Raw genomic sequence first — 19,731 nt, 5'->3', positions numbered from 1 at the left:
GGAGAATGTGGGCATTCCTGCGGGATTGAGAGGCAACTGGGATTGGGATGTAAAATGACATAGGTGTAAAAAAAAATTTAAAGACAATATGAGAACAATAACTTAGAGGAAAACAAGTGAAATGCCCAGTATTTGGCGAGTAATTGAGAAACGGGAATCTACTCTGTCAGCATGAACGGATCGAGAAGAGTTTCGGATCTTCGTTTCTTCACTTGACACAATAGATACTCCCGGTTCCTCACCTGACTTCATGTGCAATAAACTAACATCTTGACATTGAGATCATTGCACTGGGAAATACTCCGCTGCAGGTGAATTAGGTAGCTAATCTTGCAGCAGGAACATTGGAGACCCAGGGACAGACCCACCCTAACCCTCATCTTGAGGCCAGAAGACCGATAATCCTCTAATCCTCTCCTTGGGCTTTAATGAGGCCATGCCCTCTGGGAGGAGCCCATAAAGGGACTTACACAGAGGAAGGTCTTCCTCTTTGCCCACTGTTCTGCGCCTTGAAGGAAGTCTTTTCCCTCACTGGCATTAGCTACCAATTTTCTGATTTTCTGAATTCCTGCAAATACTGAAGACCAGCAGACAAGGTAGGTCCACCCCAGCCTTACTGAGTAAGGACTGCATTTTAGACTTACAGCCCGGGGTCCTCTTAATGAATCCCTTTTCTTCATGCAGGCAGAGATCCCTTCTATATATAACCTCCTGCCCTAGAGAAGCTCTGTACAACACATTTGATTTATGAAATGCTAGGAGCCATTCAACAGCTGAGTATGACCCAAGATTCAATATAGACAAGAAAATGGAGAGATGTGACTCTCCCAAGTAGCTTAAAGTGTCTTCTCTGAATCAAACTTTGGGGTCCGGGCAGAAAATTTCAGACATCCCCGACTCTCCAGCCCCAAGGTGGTGGGAACAGAGAGGGAAGCAGAAAACAGAAATCTGAAAGCTATCTGTGGCGATAAGTGGTGGAGGATTTATTGAAGCCATGCTGGTAGTTTACGGATTCCTAGAGCGATGAAAATGGCAAAGCAGCTGTACTAGTGAGGCATGGAAGCCAAGCAGACCACATTCATCTGAACACTCGGGAGACAAAGCAGATAGATGGTTCTCTCTTTGTTCAAGTACAAGCAGGGCTACGCCCGAGATGGAACGTGTCTAAAAGGGTAGGAGAGCTCTTGTGCTTCATCACTGAACTAGAGTTGTAGAAAACATAGGAGCGGTGTCTTGTTTTTTCAGTCTCAGTCTCAGGATTATCTCCAGGGTCTGAGGAGAGGAAGCATTCTGATGCTTGGGGAGAGCTCAGAGAGACTGAGGTAGGCAAGGGATAGTGGCTTGGTGGCTTTGTCTCCCCTGCTTTACGCTCGAAGCTCAAAACCCAATATCAGTGTCTAGCTCTTTTATTTATTTATTTTGTTTGTTTGTGTGTGTGTGTGTGTGTGTGTGTGTGTTGTAGATATGTGTATTTGTGACTTCCCACACCACAGCTTGAAGACGAAAAGTCGTACTTCTTCATTTCGTATCTAGGTTAACCTTCAAAGGACCACAAGCAAATAAGTCCGCGGACATGGCAGCCGAGTGCCAGAGCTGGGGCTACACAGAAATCAGCTTCCTGGAATTCTGCTACAGTTGGACCATAAGCAACTTCCGTTTCTTCCTGCGGGAAAGCAGCGAAGCCATTAAAAGCCCAACCTTCTCCTCGGGAGCCAGTGACAAAAACCAGTGGTGTCTGAAATTACACCCGAACGGGGTCGATGAAGAAAGCCAGGATTACTTGTCGGTTTACCTATCGTTGCTCAGCTGCCCAAAGAGCCCAGTATGGGCAAAATTCCACTTTTGGATCATCAATTCCGAAGGAGAGCAAACCCAAGGTATGACGAGCCTAAGATTCTATATGTTCCAGCAACATCAACACTGGGGATTCAAAAAGTTCGTCCGTCGAGATTTCCTTCTTTCCAGGGAGCCTTGGCTCCTGGAAGACAATGAGCTGAGCCTCCGGTGCCGGGTGACTGTGGTCAAAGACACCTTCGACATCCCTGATGAGGGCACGAAGCCAGAGTTCCAGACGCCAAGGTGCACGTTGGCAGATGAGTTAGGAGAGCTGTGGGAGAAATCCCTCTTCACAGACTGCTGCCTGGTGGTAGCTGGCCAGGAGTTCCAGGCTCACAAGGCCATCTTAGCAGCTCGCTCTGCGGTTTTCAGAGCCATGTTTCAACATGACTTGGAGGAGAGGAGAACAAACCGCGTTGAGATCCACGATCTGGAGCCCCAAGTCTTCGAGGCAATGATGGGATTCATGTACACCGGAAAGGCACCAGCCCTCCAAGGCATGGCAGAAGCTGTGCTGGCAGCTGCAGACAAGTACGGCCTGGATCGGTTGAAGGTCATGTGCGAGGATGCCTTGGGCAGGGACCTCTGCGTGGAGAATGCTGCCCAGACTCTCATCCTGGCTGACCAGCACACTGCAGGGCAGCTGAAAACCCAGGCACTGCATTTCATTACAGCTCATGCTTCCGAGGTCTCTGAGACCTCAAGCTGGAAGACAATGGTGGGCTCATTTCCCCATTTAGTGGCTGAAGCATACAGCTCCCTGGCTTCAGCTCACTGCTCCTCACTGGAGCCCCCTCTCAAACGCCTCAAGCAATCTTAGGATCCACTCCGCAGTGACCTACAGGTGCATTGGAGAAGCAGCAGCCAGAGTTGGTACCAAGGACACCCGGGTAGAGCTCGGGACATCTGTAGCATTCACTGACAATCTTGGGAAAGACAGCATGTGGGATCAGGACTTTAATACCGCACTACATGATTTCAAAGGCAGGTTGTGTAAGGGGGGAGCACCGTATTCTTGCATACTCTACCCACTTGCTGTACTGCTTTGCTTTGTCTTCAACATTTCCATACTGGGGTTTTGCTAAGTTCCTGACCCCACCCCCCTCCCAATCAGTGTCCTTGGAATACACCTGTGTGGGCTACAGTTTACAGAACATGTGATCTAGGATTTAGAGGAAAGGAGGAAGCAAATGTGAACATTTGCTCATAAGAGACATGGATGAGCAAGAAGACACTTTTTCTTTTTCTTTTTCTTTTCTTTTCATTTCATTTCATTTCTTTTCTTTTCTTTTCTTTTCTTTTCTTCTTCTTCTTCTTCTTCTTCTTCTTCTTCTTCTTCTTCTTCTTCTTCTTCTTCTCTCTCTCTCTCTCTTTTGTTCTTGTTTAAATTCAGGCGATCAGACCAGAGGTTTTAGTAGGCTGCCCAAGCAATTGACTCTGCTGCAGAGGAGTAGTTCATGAGTTCAGCTCTCGATATACATGGTTGACTTCTCAGTGATCTCCAACTGGGGACCCAGAGGATTGAAGCCCTCTCTCTATCTGTGTGGTTGTATGCATCACTGTTCACCAAAGGGCTATATATATTGTGAATAAAAATTGTACAATCAGTATGTGTTTTCCATGCTGTTTCTGTTAGCTAACGGCCGCTTTAGTCCATTCAACTGTGCTAGGTAGTGGCAGTTTGGGAAGCATCCTAAGAGTCACACCAGGCTCCAAAGTGCCCATTCCCCTTCCATTGCACTTAAAGTTTCCCACTGAGGGTCACTCCATTGTTTACATGTACCACATTTTCCCAGTCCATTCTTCCCTTGAGGGGCAATTAGGTTGTTTTCGGGGTCTGGCTTTTACACATGCTGATGCTGTATGGTGTGTCTGTGCATCCTGTGGGCATATGCCCAAGAGCACTACTGCTATGCCTTGAGTTAGATCCATTTCCCCTTCTCCAGAAATGCTTATCCAGACTTCCACAGTGGCAGTACAAGTTTGTGCTCCCACCAGCAGTGGAGCAGTGCTCACCTTACTGCACAACCTCTCCAGCGTAAGTGTACGATGATATCTGAGAGGACGTTTGATTTGGATTTCTCTGATGGCTCAGGATCTTGGATCCTGATCGCTTCCTTATTGGCCTTTTGGTCCTCTGAGGTTCTTGTGTTGGAATTCTCTGCTTAGCTCTGTATCTCGTGAATTCACTCACAAGAGGACAAGCCAAGGCCAAGCAGCCTATACTCCACAAACACAGAGAAGCCAGGAAAGTAGGAGGGCCTTAAGACAGCCCTACTTGTACACTCCCTGCCCAGAATGTGGAAATGGACAAGATCTCCTGAGTGAAATAGGCCCAAGGGTGTTAGGGGAGTGCACAGGGGAAAGGGGGAGCAGAGTGTAGATCAGGAGGGTCTGGGGATTTCAACTTGGGGCAAGGCAAGAGAGGAACTGAGCAAGAGAAGGGATACCTCGATAGAAGGAGGGAGATGTTTTGGGGTGAAACCGAGCCCAGGCTCTCGGGAAATTCCAATGAATCCACAATGCAGAGCCCTGCTCAGAACCTAAGCCTCAGGGGATAGGGTGTCTTAACTGCCCTTGCCTTGTAATCAGCTTGATGACTCCCTTCTTTGTCAATGTCGAAACTTCATCCAGTACCTGATGGGATCTGATGAAGAGAAGCACAGCTAAGCACAGGCCAATCTCCTGCAGTCCAGTCTTACAGAAGGAGGAGGAGAGATAAAGTGAGCAAGGCGGGTAAAGAAAGGCCTTGGCCTGGATACACAAAGAAACAGCAGACCCAAGCAAGATTCGAGTGGGAGGTCACTGCCTAAGGGCTGCCAGCTGGAGAGCTTCCTAAAACTGAAGACTGAACTTGGCCTCGGGAGTATGTATGACATTTGGGTGTCTTGGGCAGTTTTGGGCACCACAGCTGGCAGGAAACAGAGCCAATTCCCTGTGGAGAGATCCCTTCCTAAGCCTAGGTATAGGAGGGAAACTCTTTATCTGGTCTCAAGTGATGTCAATTACTATGCTGATTCCCCATGTGGGAATTCCCCATCCAGATGAGTGAATTGGGCTTGGGGTTGGGAGAATGTGGGCATTCCTGCGGGATTGAGAGGCAACTGGGATTGGGATGTAAAATGACATAGGTGTAAAAAAAAATTTAAAGACAATATGAGAACAATAACTTAGAGGAAAACAAGTGAAATGCCCAGTATTTGGCGAGTAATTGAGAAACGGGAATCTACTCTGTCAGCATGAACGGATCGAGAAGAGTTTCGGATCTTCGTTTCTTCACTTGACACAATAGATACTCCCGGTTCCTCACCTGACTTCATGTGCAATAAACTAACATCTTGACATTGAGATCATTGCACTGGGAAATACTCCGCTGCAGGTGAATTAGGTAGCTAATCTTGCAGCAGGAACATTGGAGACCCAGGGACAGACCCACCCTAACCCTCATCTTGAGGCCAGAAGACCGATAATCCTCTAATCCTCTCCTTGGGCTTTAATGAGGCCATGCCCTCTGGGAGGAGCCCATAAAGGGACTTACACAGAGGAAGGTCTTCCTCTTTGCCCACTGTTCTGCGCCTTGAAGGAAGTCTTTTCCCTCACTGGCATTAGCTACCAATTTTCTGATTTTCTGAATTCCTGCAAATACTGAAGACCAGCAGACAAGGTAGGTCCACCCCAGCCTTACTGAGTAAGGACTGCATTTTAGACTTACAGCCCGGGGTCCTCTTAATGAATCCCTTTTCTTCATGCAGGCAGAGATCCCTTCTATATATAACCTCCTGCCCTAGAGAAGCTCTGTACAACACATTTGATTTATGAAATGCTAGGAGCCATTCAACAGCTGAGTATGACCCAAGATTCAATATAGACAAGAAAATGGAGAGATGTGACTCTCCCAAGTAGCTTAAAGTGTCTTCTCTGAATCAAACTTTGGGGTCCGGGCAGAAAATTTCAGACATCCCCGACTCTCCAGCCCCAAGGTGGTGGGAACAGAGAGGGAAGCAGAAAACAGAAATCTGAAAGCTATCTGTGGCGATAAGTGGTGGAGGATTTATTGAAGCCATGCTGGTAGTTTACGGATTCCTAGAGCGATGAAAATGGCAAAGCAGCTGTACTAGTGAGGCATGGAAGCCAAGCAGACCACATTCATCTGAACACTCGGGAGACAAAGCAGATAGATGGTTCTCTCTTTGTTCAAGTACAAGCAGGGCTACGCCCGAGATGGAACGTGTCTAAAAGGGTAGGAGAGCTCTTGTGCTTCATCACTGAACTAGAGTTGTAGAAAACATAGGAGCGGTGTCTTGTTTTTTCAGTCTCAGTCTCAGGATTATCTCCAGGGTCTGAGGAGAGGAAGCATTCTGATGCTTGGGGAGAGCTCAGAGAGACTGAGGTAGGCAAGGGATAGTGGCTTGGTGGCTTTGTCTCCCCTGCTTTACGCTCGAAGCTCAAAACCCAATATCAGTGTCTAGCTCTTTTATTTATTTATTTTGTTTGTTTGTGTGTGTGTGTGTGTGTGTGTGTGTGTTGTAGATATGTGTATTTGTGACTTCCCACACCACAGCTTGAAGACGAAAAGTCGTACTTCTTCATTTCGTATCTAGGTTAACCTTCAAAGGACCACAAGCAAATAAGTCCGCGGACATGGCAGCCGAGTGCCAGAGCTGGGGCTACACAGAAATCAGCTTCCTGGAATTCTGCTACAGTTGGACCATAAGCAACTTCCGTTTCTTCCTGCGGGAAAGCAGCGAAGCCATTAAAAGCCCAACCTTCTCCTCGGGAGCCAGTGACAAAAACCAGTGGTGTCTGAAATTACACCCGAACGGGGTCGATGAAGAAAGCCAGGATTACTTGTCGGTTTACCTATCGTTGCTCAGCTGCCCAAAGAGCCCAGTATGGGCAAAATTCCACTTTTGGATCATCAATTCCGAAGGAGAGCAAACCCAAGGTATGACGAGCCTAAGATTCTATATGTTCCAGCAACATCAACACTGGGGATTCAAAAAGTTCGTCCGTCGAGATTTCTTTCTTTCCAGGGAGCCTTGGCTCCTGGAAGACAATGAGCTGAGCCTCCGGTGCCGGGTGACTGTGGTCAAAGACACCTTCGACATCCCTGATGAGGGCACGAAGCCAGAGTTCCAGACGCCAAGGTGCACGTTGGCAGATGAGTTAGGAGAGCTGTGGGAGAAATCCCTCTTCACAGACTGCTGCCTGGTGGTAGCTGGCCAGGAGTTCCAGGCTCACAAGGCCATCTTAGCAGCTCGCTCTGCGGTTTTCAGAGCCATGTTTCAACATGACTTGGAGGAGAGGAGAACAAACCGCGTTGAGATCCACGATCTGGAGCCCCAAGTCTTCGAGGCAATGATGGGATTCATGTACACCGGAAAGGCACCAGCCCTCCAAGGCATGGCAGAAGCTGTGCTGGCAGCTGCAGACAAGTACGGCCTGGATCGGTTGAAGGTCATGTGCGAGGATGCCTTGGGCAGGGACCTCTGCGTGGAGAATGCTGCCCAGACTCTCATCCTGGCTGACCAGCACACTGCAGGGCAGCTGAAAACCCAGGCACTGCATTTCATTACAGCTCATGCTTCCGAGGTCTCTGAGACCTCAAGCTGGAAGACAATGGTGGGCTCATTTCCCCATTTAGTGGCTGAAGCATACAGCTCCCTGGCTTCAGCTCACTGCTCCTCACTGGAGCCCCCTCTCAAACGCCTCAAGCAATCTTAGGATCCACTCCGCAGTGACCTACAGGTGCATTGGAGAAGCAGCAGCCAGAGTTGGTACCAAGGACACCCGGGTAGAGCTCGGGACATCTGTAGCATTCACTGACAATCTTGGGAAAGACAGCATGTGGGATCAGGACTTTAATACCGCACTACATGATTTCAAAGGCAGGTTGTGTAAGGGGGAGCACCGTATTCTTGCATACTCTACCCACTTGCTGTACTGCTTTGCTTTGTCTTCAACATTTCCATACTGGGGTTTTGCTAAGTTCCTGACCCCACCCCCCTCCCAATCAGTGTCCTTGGAATACACCTGTGTGGGCTACAGTTTACAGAACATGTGATCTAGGATTTAGAGGAAAGGAGGAAGCAAATGTGAACATTTGCTCATAAGAGACATGGATGAGCAAGAAGACACTTTTTCTTTTTCTTTTCTCTCTTCTTTTCATTTCATTTCATTTCTTTTCTTTTCTTTTCTTTTCTTTTCTTCTTCTTCTTCTTCTTCTTCTTCTTCTTCTTCTTCTTCTTCTTCTTCTTCTTCTCTCTCTCTCTCTTTTGTTCTTGTTTAAATTCAGGCGATCAGACCAGAGGTTTTAGTAGGCTGCCCAAGCAATTGACTCTGCTGCAGAGGAGTAGTTCATGAGTTCAGCTCTCGATATACATGGTTGACTTCTCAGTGATCTCCAACTGGGGACCCAGAGGATTGAAGCCCTCTCTCTATCTGTGTGGTTGTATGCATCACTGTTCACCAAAGGGCTATATATATTGTGAATAAAAATTGTACAATCAGTATGTGTTTTCCATGCTGTTTCTGTTAGCTAACGGCCGCTTTAGTCCATTCAACTGTGCTAGGTAGTGGCAGTTTGGGAAGCATCCTAAGAGTCACACCAGGCTCCAAAGTGCCCATTCCCCTTCCATTGCACTTAAAGTTTCCCACTGAGGGTCACTCCATTGTTTACATGTACCACATTTTCCCAGTCCATTCTTCCCTTGAGGGGCAATTAGGTTGTTTTCGGGGTCTGGCTTTTACACATGCTGATGCTGTATGGTGTGTCTGTGCATCCTGTGGGCATATGCCCAAGAGCACTACTGCTATGCCTTCAGTTAGATCCATTTCCCCTTCTCCAGAAATGCTTATCCAGACTTCCACAGTGGCAGTACAAGTTTGTGCTCCCACCAGCAGTGGAGCAGTGCTCACCTTACTGCACAACCTCTCCAGCGTAAGTGTACGATGATATCTGAGAGGACGTTTGATTTGGATTTCTCTGATGGCTCAGGATCTTGGATCCTGATCGCTTCCTTATTGGCCTTTTGGTCCTCTGAGGTTCTTGTGTTGGAATTCTCTGCTTAGCTCTGTATCTCGTGAATTCACTCACAAGAGGACAAGCCAAGGCCAAGCAGCCTATACTCCACAAACACAGAGAAGCCAGGAAAGTAGGAGGGCCTTAAGACAGCCCTACTTGTACACTCCCTGCCCAGAATGTGGAAATGGACAAGATCTCCTGAGTGAAATAGGCCCAAGGGTGTTAGGGGAGTGCACAGGGGAAAGGGGGAGCAGAGTGTAGATCAGGAGGGTCTGGGGATTTCAACTTGGGGCAAGGCAAGAGAGGAACTGAGCAAGAGAAGGGATACCTCGATAGAAGGAGGGAGATGTTTTGGGGTGAAACCGAGCCCAGGCTCTCGGGAAATTCCAATGAATCCACAATGCAGAGCCCTGCTCAGAACCTAAGCCTCAGGGGATAGGGTGTCTTAACTGCCCTTGCCTTGTAATCAGCTTGATGACTCCCTTCTTTGTCAATGTCGAAACTTCATCCAGTACCTGATGGGATCTGATGAAGAGAAGCACAGCTAAGCACAGGCCAATCTCCTGCAGTCCAGTCTTACAGAAGGAGGAGGAGAGATAAAGTGAGCAAGGCGGGTAAAGAAAGGCCTTGGCCTGGATACACAAAGAAACAGCAGACCCAAGCAAGATTCGAGTGGGAGGTCACTGCCTAAGGGCTGCCAGCTGGAGAGCTTCCTAAAACTGAAGACTGAACTTGGCCTCGGGAGTATGTATGACATTTGGGTGTCTTGGGCAGTTTTGGGCACCACAGCTGGCAGGAAACAGAGCCAATTCCCTGTGGAGAGATCCCTTCCTAAGCCTAGGTATAGGAGGGAAACTCTTTATCTGGTCTCAAGTGATGTCAATTACTATGCTGATTCCCCATGTGGGAATTCCCCATCCAGATGAGTGAATTGGGCTTGGGGTTGGGAGAATGTGGGCATTCCTGCGGGATTGAGAGGCAACTGGGATTGGGATGTAAAATGACATAGGTGTAAAAAAAAATTTAAAGACAATATGAGAACAATAACTTAGAGGAAAACAAGTGAAATGCCCAGTATTTGGCGAGTAATTGAGAAACGGGAATCTACTCTGTCAGCATGAACGGATCGAGAAGAGTTTCGGATCTTCGTTTCTTCACTTGACACAATAGATACTCCCGGTTCCTCACCTGACTTCATGTGCAATAAACTAACATCTTGACATTGAGATCATTGCACTGGGAAATACTCCGCTGCAGGTGAATTAGGTAGCTAATCTTGCAGCAGGAACATTGGAGACCCAGGGACAGACCCACCCTAACCCTCATCTTGAGGCCAGAAGACCGATAATCCTCTAATCCTCTCCTTGGGCTTTAATGAGGCCATGCCCTCTGGGAGGAGCCCATAAAGGGACTTACACAGAGGAAGGTCTTCCTCTTTGCCCACTGTTCTGCGCCTTGAAGGAAGTCTTTTCCCTCACTGGCATTAGCTACCAATTTTCTGATTTTCTGAATTCCTGCAAATACTGAAGACCAGCAGACAAGGTAGGTCCACCCCAGCCTTACTGAGTAAGGACTGCATTTTAGACTTACAGCCCGGGGTCCTCTTAATGAATCCCTTTTCTTCATGCAGGCAGAGATCCCTTCTATATATAACCTCCTGCCCTAGAGAAGCTCTGTACAACACATTTGATTTATGAAATGCTAGGAGCCATTCAACAGCTGAGTATGACCCAAGATTCAATATAGACAAGAAAATGGAGAGATGTGACTCTCCCAAGTAGCTTAAAGTGTCTTCTCTGAATCAAACTTTGGGGTCCGGGCAGAAAATTTCAGACATCCCCGACTCTCCAGCCCCAAGGTGGTGGGAACAGAGAGGGAAGCAGAAAACAGAAATCTGAAAGCTATCTGTGGCGATAAGTGGTGGAGGATTTATTGAAGCCATGCTGGTAGTTTACGGATTCCTAGAGCGATGAAAATGGCAAAGCAGCTGTACTAGTGAGGCATGGAAGCCAAGCAGACCACATTCATCTGAACACTCGGGAGACAAAGCAGATAGATGGTTCTCTCTTTGTTCAAGTACAAGCAGGGCTACGCCCGAGATGGAACGTGTCTAAAAGGGTAGGAGAGCTCTTGTGCTTCATCACTGAACTAGAGTTGTAGAAAACATAGGAGCGGTGTCTTGTTTTTTCAGTCTCAGTCTCAGGATTATCTCCAGGGTCTGAGGAGAGGAAGCATTCTGATGCTTGGGGAGAGCTCAGAGAGACTGAGGTAGGCAAGGGATAGTGGCTTGGTGGCTTTGTCTCCCCTGCTTTACGCTCGAAGCTCAAAACCCAATATCAGTGTCTAGCTCTTTTATTTATTTATTTTGTTTGTTTGTGTGTGTGTGTGTGTGTGTGTGTGTGTTGTAGATATGTGTATTTGTGACTTCCCACACCACAGCTTGAAGACGAAAAGTCGTACTTCTTCATTTCGTATCTAGGTTAACCTTCAAAGGACCACAAGCAAATAAGTCCGCGGACATGGCAGCCGAGTGCCAGAGCTGGGGCTACACAGAAATCAGCTTCCTGGAATTCTGCTACAGTTGGACCATAAGCAACTTCCGTTTCTTCCTGCGGGAAAGCAGCGAAGCCATTAAAAGCCCAACCTTCTCCTCGGGAGCCAGTGACAAAAACCAGTGGTGTCTGAAATTACACCCCGAACGGGGTCGATGAAGAAAGCCAGGATTACTTGTCGGTTTACCTATCGTTGCTCAGCTGCCCAAAGAGCCCAGTATGGGCAAAATTCCACTTTTGGATCATCAATTCCGAAGGAGAGCAAACCCAAGGTATGACGAGCCTAAGATTCTATATGTTCCAGCAACATCAACACTGGGGATTCAAAAAGTTCGTCCGTCGAGATTTCTTTCTTTCCAGGGAGCCTTGGCTCCTGGAAGACAATGAGCTGAGCCTCCGGTGCCGGGTGACTGTGGTCAAAGACACCTTCGACATCCCTGATGAGGGCACGAAGCCAGAGTTCCAGACGCCAAGGTGCACGTTGGCAGATGAGTTAGGAGAGCTGTGGGAGAAATCCCTCTTCACAGACTGCTGCCTGGTGGTAGCTGGCCAGGAGTTCCAGGCTCACAAGGCCATCTTAGCAGCTCGCTCTGCGGTTTTCAGAGCCATGTTTCAACATGACTTGGAGGAGAGGAGAACAAACCGCGTTGAGATCCACGATCTGGAGCCCCAAGTCTTCGAGGCAATGATGGGATTCATGTACACCGGAAAGGCACCAGCCCTCCAAGGCATGGCAGAAGCTGTGCTGGCAGCTGCAGACAAGTACGGCCTGGATCGGTTGAAGGTCATGTGCGAGGATGCCTTGGGCAGGGACCTCTGCGTGGAGAATGCTGCCCAGACTCTCATCCTGGCTGACCAGCACACTGCAGGGCAGCTGAAAACCCAGGCACTGCATTTCATTACAGCTCATGCTTCCGAGGTCTCTGAGACCTCAAGCTGGAAGACAATGGTGGGCTCATTTCCCCATTTAGTGGCTGAAGCATACAGCTCCCTGGCTTCAGCTCACTGCTCCTCACTGGAGCCCCCTCTCAAACGCCTCAAGCAATCTTAGGATCCACTCCGCAGTGACCTACAGGTGCATTGGAGAAGCAGCAGCCAGAGTTGGTACCAAGGACACCCGGGTAGAGCTCGGGACATCTGTAGCATTCACTGACAATCTTGGGAAAGACAGCATGTGGGATCAGGACTTTAATACCGCACTACATGATTTCAAAGGCAGGTTGTGTAAGGGGGAGCACCGTATTCTTGCATACTCTACCCACTTGCTGTACTGCTTTGCTTTGTCTTCAACATTTCCATACTGGGGTTTTGCTAAGTTCCTGACCCCACCCCCCCTCCCAATCAGTGTCCTTGGAATACACCTGTGTGGGCTACAGTTTACAGAACATGTGATCTAGGATTTAGAGGAAAGGAGGAAGCAAATGTGAACATTTGCTCATAAGAGACATGGATGAGCAAGAAGACACTTTTTCTTTTTCTTTTTCTTTTCTTTTCATTTCATTTCATTTCTTTTCTTTTCTTTTCTTTTCTTTTCTTCTTCTTCTTCTTCTTCTTCTTCTTCTTCTTCTTCTTCTTCTTCTTCTCTCTCTCTCTCTCTTTTGTTCTTGTTTAAATTCAGGCGATCAGACCAGAGGTTTTAGTAGGCTGCCCAAGCAATTGACTCTGCTGCAGAGGAGTAGTTCATGAGTTCAGCTCTCGATATACATGGTTGACTTCTCAGTGATCTCCAACTGGGGACCCAGAGGATTGAAGCCCTCTCTCTATCTGTGTGGTTGTATGCATCACTGTTCACCAAAGGGCTATATATATTGTGAATAAAAATTGTACAATCAGTATGTGTTTTCCATGCTGTTTCTGTTAGCTAACGGCCGCTTTAGTCCATTCAACTGTGCTAGGTAGTGGCAGTTTGGGAAGCATCCTAAGAGTCACACCAGGCTCCAAAGTGCCCATTCCCCTTCCATTGCACTTAAAGTTTCCCACTGAGGGTCACTCCATTGTTTACATGTACCACATTTTCCCAGTCCATTCTTCCCTTGAGGGGCAATTAGGTTGTTTTCGGGGTCTGGCTTTTACACATGCTGATGCTGTATGGTGTGTCTGTGCATCCTGTGGGCATATGCCCAAGAGCACTACTGCTATGCCTTCAGTTAGATCCATTTCCCCTTCTCCAGAAATGCTTATCCAGACTTCCACAGTGGCAGTACAAGTTTGTGCTCCCACCAGCAGTGGAGCAGTGCTCACCTTACTGCACAACCTCTCCAGCGTAAGTGTACGATGATATCTGAGAGGACGTTTGATTTGGATTTCTCTGATGGCTCAGGATCTTGGATCCTGATCGCTTCCTTATTGGCCTTTTGGTCCTCTGAGGTTCTTGTGTTGGAATTCTCTGCTTAGCTCTGTATCTCGTGAATTCACTCACAAGAGGACAAGCCAAGGCCAAGCAGCCTATACTCCACAAACACAGAGAAGCCAGGAAAGTAGGAGGGCCTTAAGACAGCCCTACTTGTACACTCCCTGCCCAGAATGTGGAAATGGACAAGATCTCCTGAGTGAAATAGGCCCAAGGGTGTTAGGGGAGTGCACAGGGGAAAGGGGGAGCAGAGTGTAGATCAGGAGGGTCTGGGGATTTCAACTTGGGGCAAGGCAAGAGAGGAACTGAGCAAGAGAAGGGATACCTCGATAGAAGGAGGGAGATGTTTTGGGGTGAAACCGAGCCCAGGCTCTCGGGAAATTCCAATGAATCCACAATGCAGAGCCCTGCTCAGAACCTAAGCCTCAGGGGATAGGGTGTCTTAACTGCCCTTGCCTTGTAATCAGCTTGATGACTCCCTTCTTTGTCAATGTCGAAACTTCATCCAGTACCTGATGGGATCTGATGAAGAGAAGCACAGCTAAGCACAGGCCAATCTCCTGCAGTCCAGTCTTACAGAAGGAGGAGGAGAGATAAAGTGAGCAAGGCGGGTAAAGAAAGGCCTTGGCCTGGATACACAAAGAAACAGCAGACCCAAGCAAGATTCGAGTGGGAGGTCACTGCCTAAGGGCTGCCAGCTGGAGAGCTTCCTAAAACTGAAGACTGAACTTGGCCTCGGGAGTATGTATGACATTTGGGTGTCTTGGGCAGTTTTGGGCACCACAGCTGGCAGGAAACAGAGCCAATTCCCTGTGGAGAGATCCCTTCCTAAGCCTAGGTATAGGAGGGAAATTCTTTATCTGGTCTCAAGTGATGTCAATTACTATGCTGATTCCCCATGTGGGAATTCCCCATCCAGATGAGTGAATTGGGCTTGGGGTTGGGAGAATGTGGGCATTCCTGCGGGATTGAGAGGCAACTGGGATTGGGATGTAAAATGACGTAGGTGTAAAAAAAAAAAATTTAAAGACAATATGAGAACAATAACTTAGAGGAAAACAAGTGAAATGCCCAGTATTTGGCGAGTAATTGAGAAACGGGAATCTACTCTGTCAGCATGAACGGATCGAGAAGAGTTTCGGATCTTCGTTTCTTCACTTGACACAATAGATACTCCCGGTTCCTCACCTGACTTCATGTGCAATAAACTAACATCTTGACATTGAGATCATTGCACTGGGAAATACTCCGCTGCAGGTGAATTAGGTAGCTAAACTTGCAGCAGGAACATTGGAGACCCAGGGACAGACCCACCCTAACCCTCATCTTGAGGCCAGAAGACCGATAATCCTCTAATCCTCTCCTTGGGCTTTAATGAGGCCACGCCCTCTGGGAGGAGCCCATAAAGGGACTTACACAGAGGAAGGTCTTCCTCTTTGCCCACTGTTCTGCGCCTTGAAGGAAGTCTTTTCCCTCACTGGCATTAGCTACCAATTTTCTGATTTTCTGAATTCCTGCAAATACTGAAGACCAGCAGACAAGGTAGGTCTACCCCAGCCTTACTGAGTAAGGACTGCATTTTAGACTTACAGCCCGGGGTCCTCTTAATGAATCCCTTTTCTTCATGCAGGCAGAGATCCCTTCTATATATAACCTCCTGCCCTAGAGAAGCTCTGTACAACACATTTGATTTATGAAATGCTAGGAGCCATTCAACAGCCGAGTATGACCCAAGATTCAATCTAGACAAGAAAATGGAGAGATGTGACTCTCCCAAGTAGCTTAAAGTGTCTTCTCTGAATCAAACTTTGGGGTCCGGGCAGAAAATTTCAGACATCCCCGAGTCTCCAGCCCCAAGGTGGTGGGAACAGAGAGGGAAGCAGAAAACAGAAATCTGAAAGCTATCTGTGGCGATAAGTAGTGGAGGATTTATTGAAGCCATGCAGGTAGTTTACGGAATCCTAGAGCGATGAAAATGGCAAAGCAGCTGTACTAGTGAGGCATGGAAGCCAAGCAGACCACTTTCATCTGAACACTCGGGAGACAAAGCAGATAGATGGTTCTCTCTTTGTTCAAGTACTAGCAGGTCTGGGGTTTATTTTTTTCTTCATACTTGGGACACAATAATAGACATGGCTTAGAGTTTTAGATTATGTTTCCTATATGTTACCACTTCTCTAAGGCTGCAACCTGGATATATTTGGAATGTTCAATGCAGATTTTAAGATTAGTTTCACATAAGACAGTAAAGCCTGCTAGGCATTGCTAGATCATTCCATTTTCTAGATTGAATCCACATCAATAGGTATCTAATTTTGACGAGTTTGGAACTTTTGAATAGTTTGGAACATTTTGTACACTTATGAGAAAATGAGGAAAAAAATGTCCTTTGGAGTAACAGAACAAATAGAATTAATCTCTCCATATATGAAGAAAGCATACTCATTAGAATGACTTTCGGTTACAGTTCTGCTAATCCCTCTGTGCCTAGCTGTGAAGGGGATGTGCAAGAATGCAGTACTTACTCAGTCTAGAGGGTGGCAATAGTCAGCTGGTCTTCAGCAGTTGTTGGAATTCAAATATTCTATAAGGTCAGTTGGTGCTTGGATGAATTTGCTACCAGGTGAGTGCAAGCAGAGTGCTAAGGCTTCCTTCTTCCTTGTTCTTTTGTATGTTTCTAGAAGGTTTGTCCCAATTTAGGATGTGCCTCCCAGCCTCCGATCTGTATTAAAAATGTGTGTGTGTGTGTTCAGATCTTGTGATCTTAGCCAAATGCTCTTGTATTTTGCCCTGAGAGTCTGCATTTCATATGGATCTACCCGCTCAAACTCATGCAAATTTTTCTCAGAATTGTGACCTCCATTTTAAGGTATTATTCCAGGTGTGGTGCACTTGAGAACCAAGAATATCCATCACAAGTGATCACTGCTTACTGGAGTTAATCTTCCATGAATAAAGGAATGGTGGTCATTCCTACACATTTGTTATTTATTCTTCTCCTGTTTTTAGAAGTATTACTATTGCTGGGCATTGGTGCCACATGCCTTTAGTCCCAGCACTCAGGGGGCAGAGGCAGGCAGATCTCAGTGAGTTGAGTCTAGTGTTTTCTACAGAGCTAGTTGTAATACAGCATTTAAATAAGACAGAATAAGCCAGTCTTAAAAGAAAAAAAAAACAGAAAAGAAAGACAAAAAAAAGATAAATAATTTTTTTCTATCACTCCACTGTAATGGTACATACCTTTATTCCTAGCAACTGGGAGGCTTAAACAGACTGGTTGCTTTGAGCATAAGGCTAGCCTGGTATGCTGAGGTATTGGAAGGACAACTAGAGCTGTTACACAGAAAACTGTCTCTCCTTAAAAAAATAATTCTTCCCATAAACATTATCCAGGAAGTGGTCATTGTCTTCCCTCCCAGGTCTGTCTCAGTGTTCACAATATGGGGGTCAGGGTGAAAAACTTTATTCCTGGTGCCTATTAAACAGAGCCAGGTAGGACCCTCTGAAAATGGCTGTCTTCTCTCCTGATTTTTATTCCATTCATAATAACAGTCCCAGGGATGGCTCCACCAAATTTCCTTGGTGGTCTTGCCTGCCTTTCTCAGTTAATCCTCCTGGAACTCACCATTCATTATACACTTCAGGCTGTAATGTAAAAGGATACTAAATACCTCTCAATTTTCATGCTGACTGCCAAGATTCAGCTACTCATTTCCTTATAATTTTCATCCTTTACTACTGAGTTCTGTCCTCTTTAATCTTTGAATGTCCAGGCTTATTCTGCTGGACTTAACATTGTAGGAGCATTCTGGTTTGCAAAGGGTGCAGAATATATTCAACAGTCATTGAAGAGCATCTTCTAATGTGGAATGGAGTATGGAAATTAACAAGTACAATACCTTCAAATGAGATATTTCTAGTATTTGCTACCTACCGCCCTGACCATGAAACAACCTGGTGAAGAATCCACTTCCAATAAATCAAAAAAAAAAAAAAAAAAAAAAAAAAAAGGAAACCAAACGGAAGAAAAATATCAAATAATCAAAATAATTGATTGAATGATAATCTCCTGCTGAGAGATAAGTAGTGTTGTATCCAGACTTCTAGGAGATGAAGACTTGGAATGGCTGAGCTGATTGAATTAGTGAACTTATTTCCTTGTGTTCTAGTCTTAGAGAGTCTCTCCAAGACAAGACTAACTGGAGAGACATGACATATAGGGAGAATTTTCTCATCACACTAGAGAGGGGGATCCATCCTAAAGCCCATCCCTCTAGATTTTCTGTTGAATATAGTCTTATTTCATGGAAATAAGAATTATCTCTCAGTTTGATGGACCAGCAGAATAATCAATGCATTGCTGAGGTTGAAGTGAACAGAACCCACCAGGTGAGGAGGGAGAATATGAGCTACTTTGAATCAATCTAAATGATTGACTGTTGAACCCTAATTCTGGGGTACTGGTGGCCCAATTGGAGAGCCCTGGAACACAAACACCAAAACCAGGAGATGCAACAAGCACAAGGTGTTTATTGAATGAGTGCATTCTGGTGTCAGCAATCCAGGGAAAGCTGCACACCCCTCAAAGTGTTTATGCACATTTGTTATAGAGACACACTGCAAATCAGCATACATGCATGGGGCATAAGGTGATTGATTACAAAGTATGATCTCATATTTGAGAGACCACACAGGTGTGACCTGTTCTTCTTCAAGGGAAAAACTATAAAATGACTTGGAAAGTCCCCAGAATGTCAGGTGTGGTCAGGTGTGTCCCAGACAGGGCTGTTCATCTGGAACCATTTGTTCCAGGGTTGGGGGCCTATTTCCTGTTGGCCAAGACACGTGAGAAACTTCTTTCATACTCTGGCTTTCTCTTGGCTGTACATTTAGAGCCTTCATTTATTCCACAAAGTTTTGATGATTCAATAACTAGCCCTATTTAACAAGATCAGCATAGCATATAACCATTAGCCCCATCACCATAGTAATCTTTCTTGTTCTCATAATTCCTGATATTTTTCCTCCCATGTTAATGTTCATTTGTCATGATTTTCTAAATTATGCTTGAAAGAATTATTTTCCCTCCTACATCCTTGCTCTGCAAACTAAAATCTTTCATTTCCCCATTTCTTTTTGTGAGGTTTTAATCTTAAAACTTAAGGTCCCGCTCCTTGTTTGAGGGACTGATATTTGTGGGTACAGGGCCCAAATTAAGCAGGGGCACCAGGATTGTGGTGACTATCCTGGGTCCGGCAGGAGGGTGGAAAAGTTCAAGGAGGAAAAACTCCTCTTACCAAATCAGGTTTATGATAGGAACTGATGTAACACTTTAAGAAGAGTAAGTAAAAGCTGTGCTAACATGGGTACAAAGCTTTCTTTTATGGAAGATTAACCACAGTAAGAAAAATACACTTGTGATTTTATTATCGACTCCCAACTTAACTACATCTAGAAATAAATTAACTAAAAAAAGGAAGGCAAAATTGTGAGAAATTGTTTGCTTAATTTGACGTAGATAGAGCATCTTCCATTATGAATTTTGGAGGTCTAAACACTGTATTAACCATTTGTGGTAATCCCACGTGGTGTGGTCAGTCACTCTGTAGTAAAATATGTTTGCACCTGAGAAGAGGGTGTGGATTAAAAAAATTGCAGGTAAAGACATTAAGGTATTGACATAAAGGCAGAGTAGAGATAGGAGAGTACTTCAGTGAATAATGAATGCCCCAAGTTTATATTTCAACTTTCTTAATACCCAAACACAAAAGTGGGAATTGGCATAGGACTTTTTTTATCAAAATACAAGGAAGAAACAGACTTTCTCCAATTCTCCAAACATTTGATAACTACATAGTATACTAAATCTATTTTTATCTGGCCATGAGTGTTAGGACTAACCACACCACAGACCAAGTCTTTTGTTATTTAGATTAGATATCTGTGCCTAAGACCAAACATCTTATAGT

At 45.9% G+C, this 19,731-nt stretch overlaps 3 protein-coding genes across 3 annotated transcripts; all 3 read left to right on the top strand.

Annotated features, from left to right (window-relative positions):
- The first annotated feature begins 1,573 nt into the window (after positions 1-1,573).
- LOC127213659 (speckle-type POZ protein-like) lies at positions 1,574-2,656 on the top strand. The gene has a single exon (XM_051174118.1). It carries the CDS (start codon positions 1,574-1,576, stop codon positions 2,654-2,656), a length of 1,083 nt encoding a protein of 360 aa, XP_051030075.1.
- Positions 2,657-6,477: 3,821 nt separating this feature from the next.
- Positions 6,478-7,560, top strand: LOC127213658 (speckle-type POZ protein-like). The gene has a single exon (XM_051174117.1). The coding sequence runs from the start codon at positions 6,478-6,480 to the stop codon at positions 7,558-7,560; it is 1,083 nt and encodes a 360-aa protein (XP_051030074.1).
- Positions 7,561-11,379: 3,819 nt separating this feature from the next.
- LOC127213657 (speckle-type POZ protein-like) lies at positions 11,380-12,463 on the top strand. The gene is given in 2 exon segments (XM_051174116.1): positions 11,380-11,553; positions 11,555-12,463. Coding segments are annotated over 2 exon segments (1,083 nt in total).
- Positions 12,464-19,731: the final 7,268 nt, after the last annotated feature.

This window comes from Phodopus roborovskii, unplaced genomic scaffold (assembly GCF_943737965.1).
Source record: "Phodopus roborovskii unplaced genomic scaffold, PHOROB, whole genome shotgun sequence".
In the NCBI taxonomy this organism is placed as follows: Eukaryota; Metazoa; Chordata; class Mammalia; order Rodentia; family Cricetidae; genus Phodopus; species Phodopus roborovskii.
This window is presented reverse-complemented; position numbering and strand designations above follow the sequence as displayed.

What these genes read in the sequence shown, in the direction of transcription:
- LOC127213658 (XM_051174117.1), top strand. Translation starts at nt 6,478, where the DNA reads ATGGCAGCCGAGTGCCAGAGCTGGGGCTACACAGAAATCAGCTTCCTG.
- LOC127213659 (XM_051174118.1), top strand. Translation starts at nt 1,574, where the DNA reads ATGGCAGCCGAGTGCCAGAGCTGGGGCTACACAGAAATCAGCTTCCTG.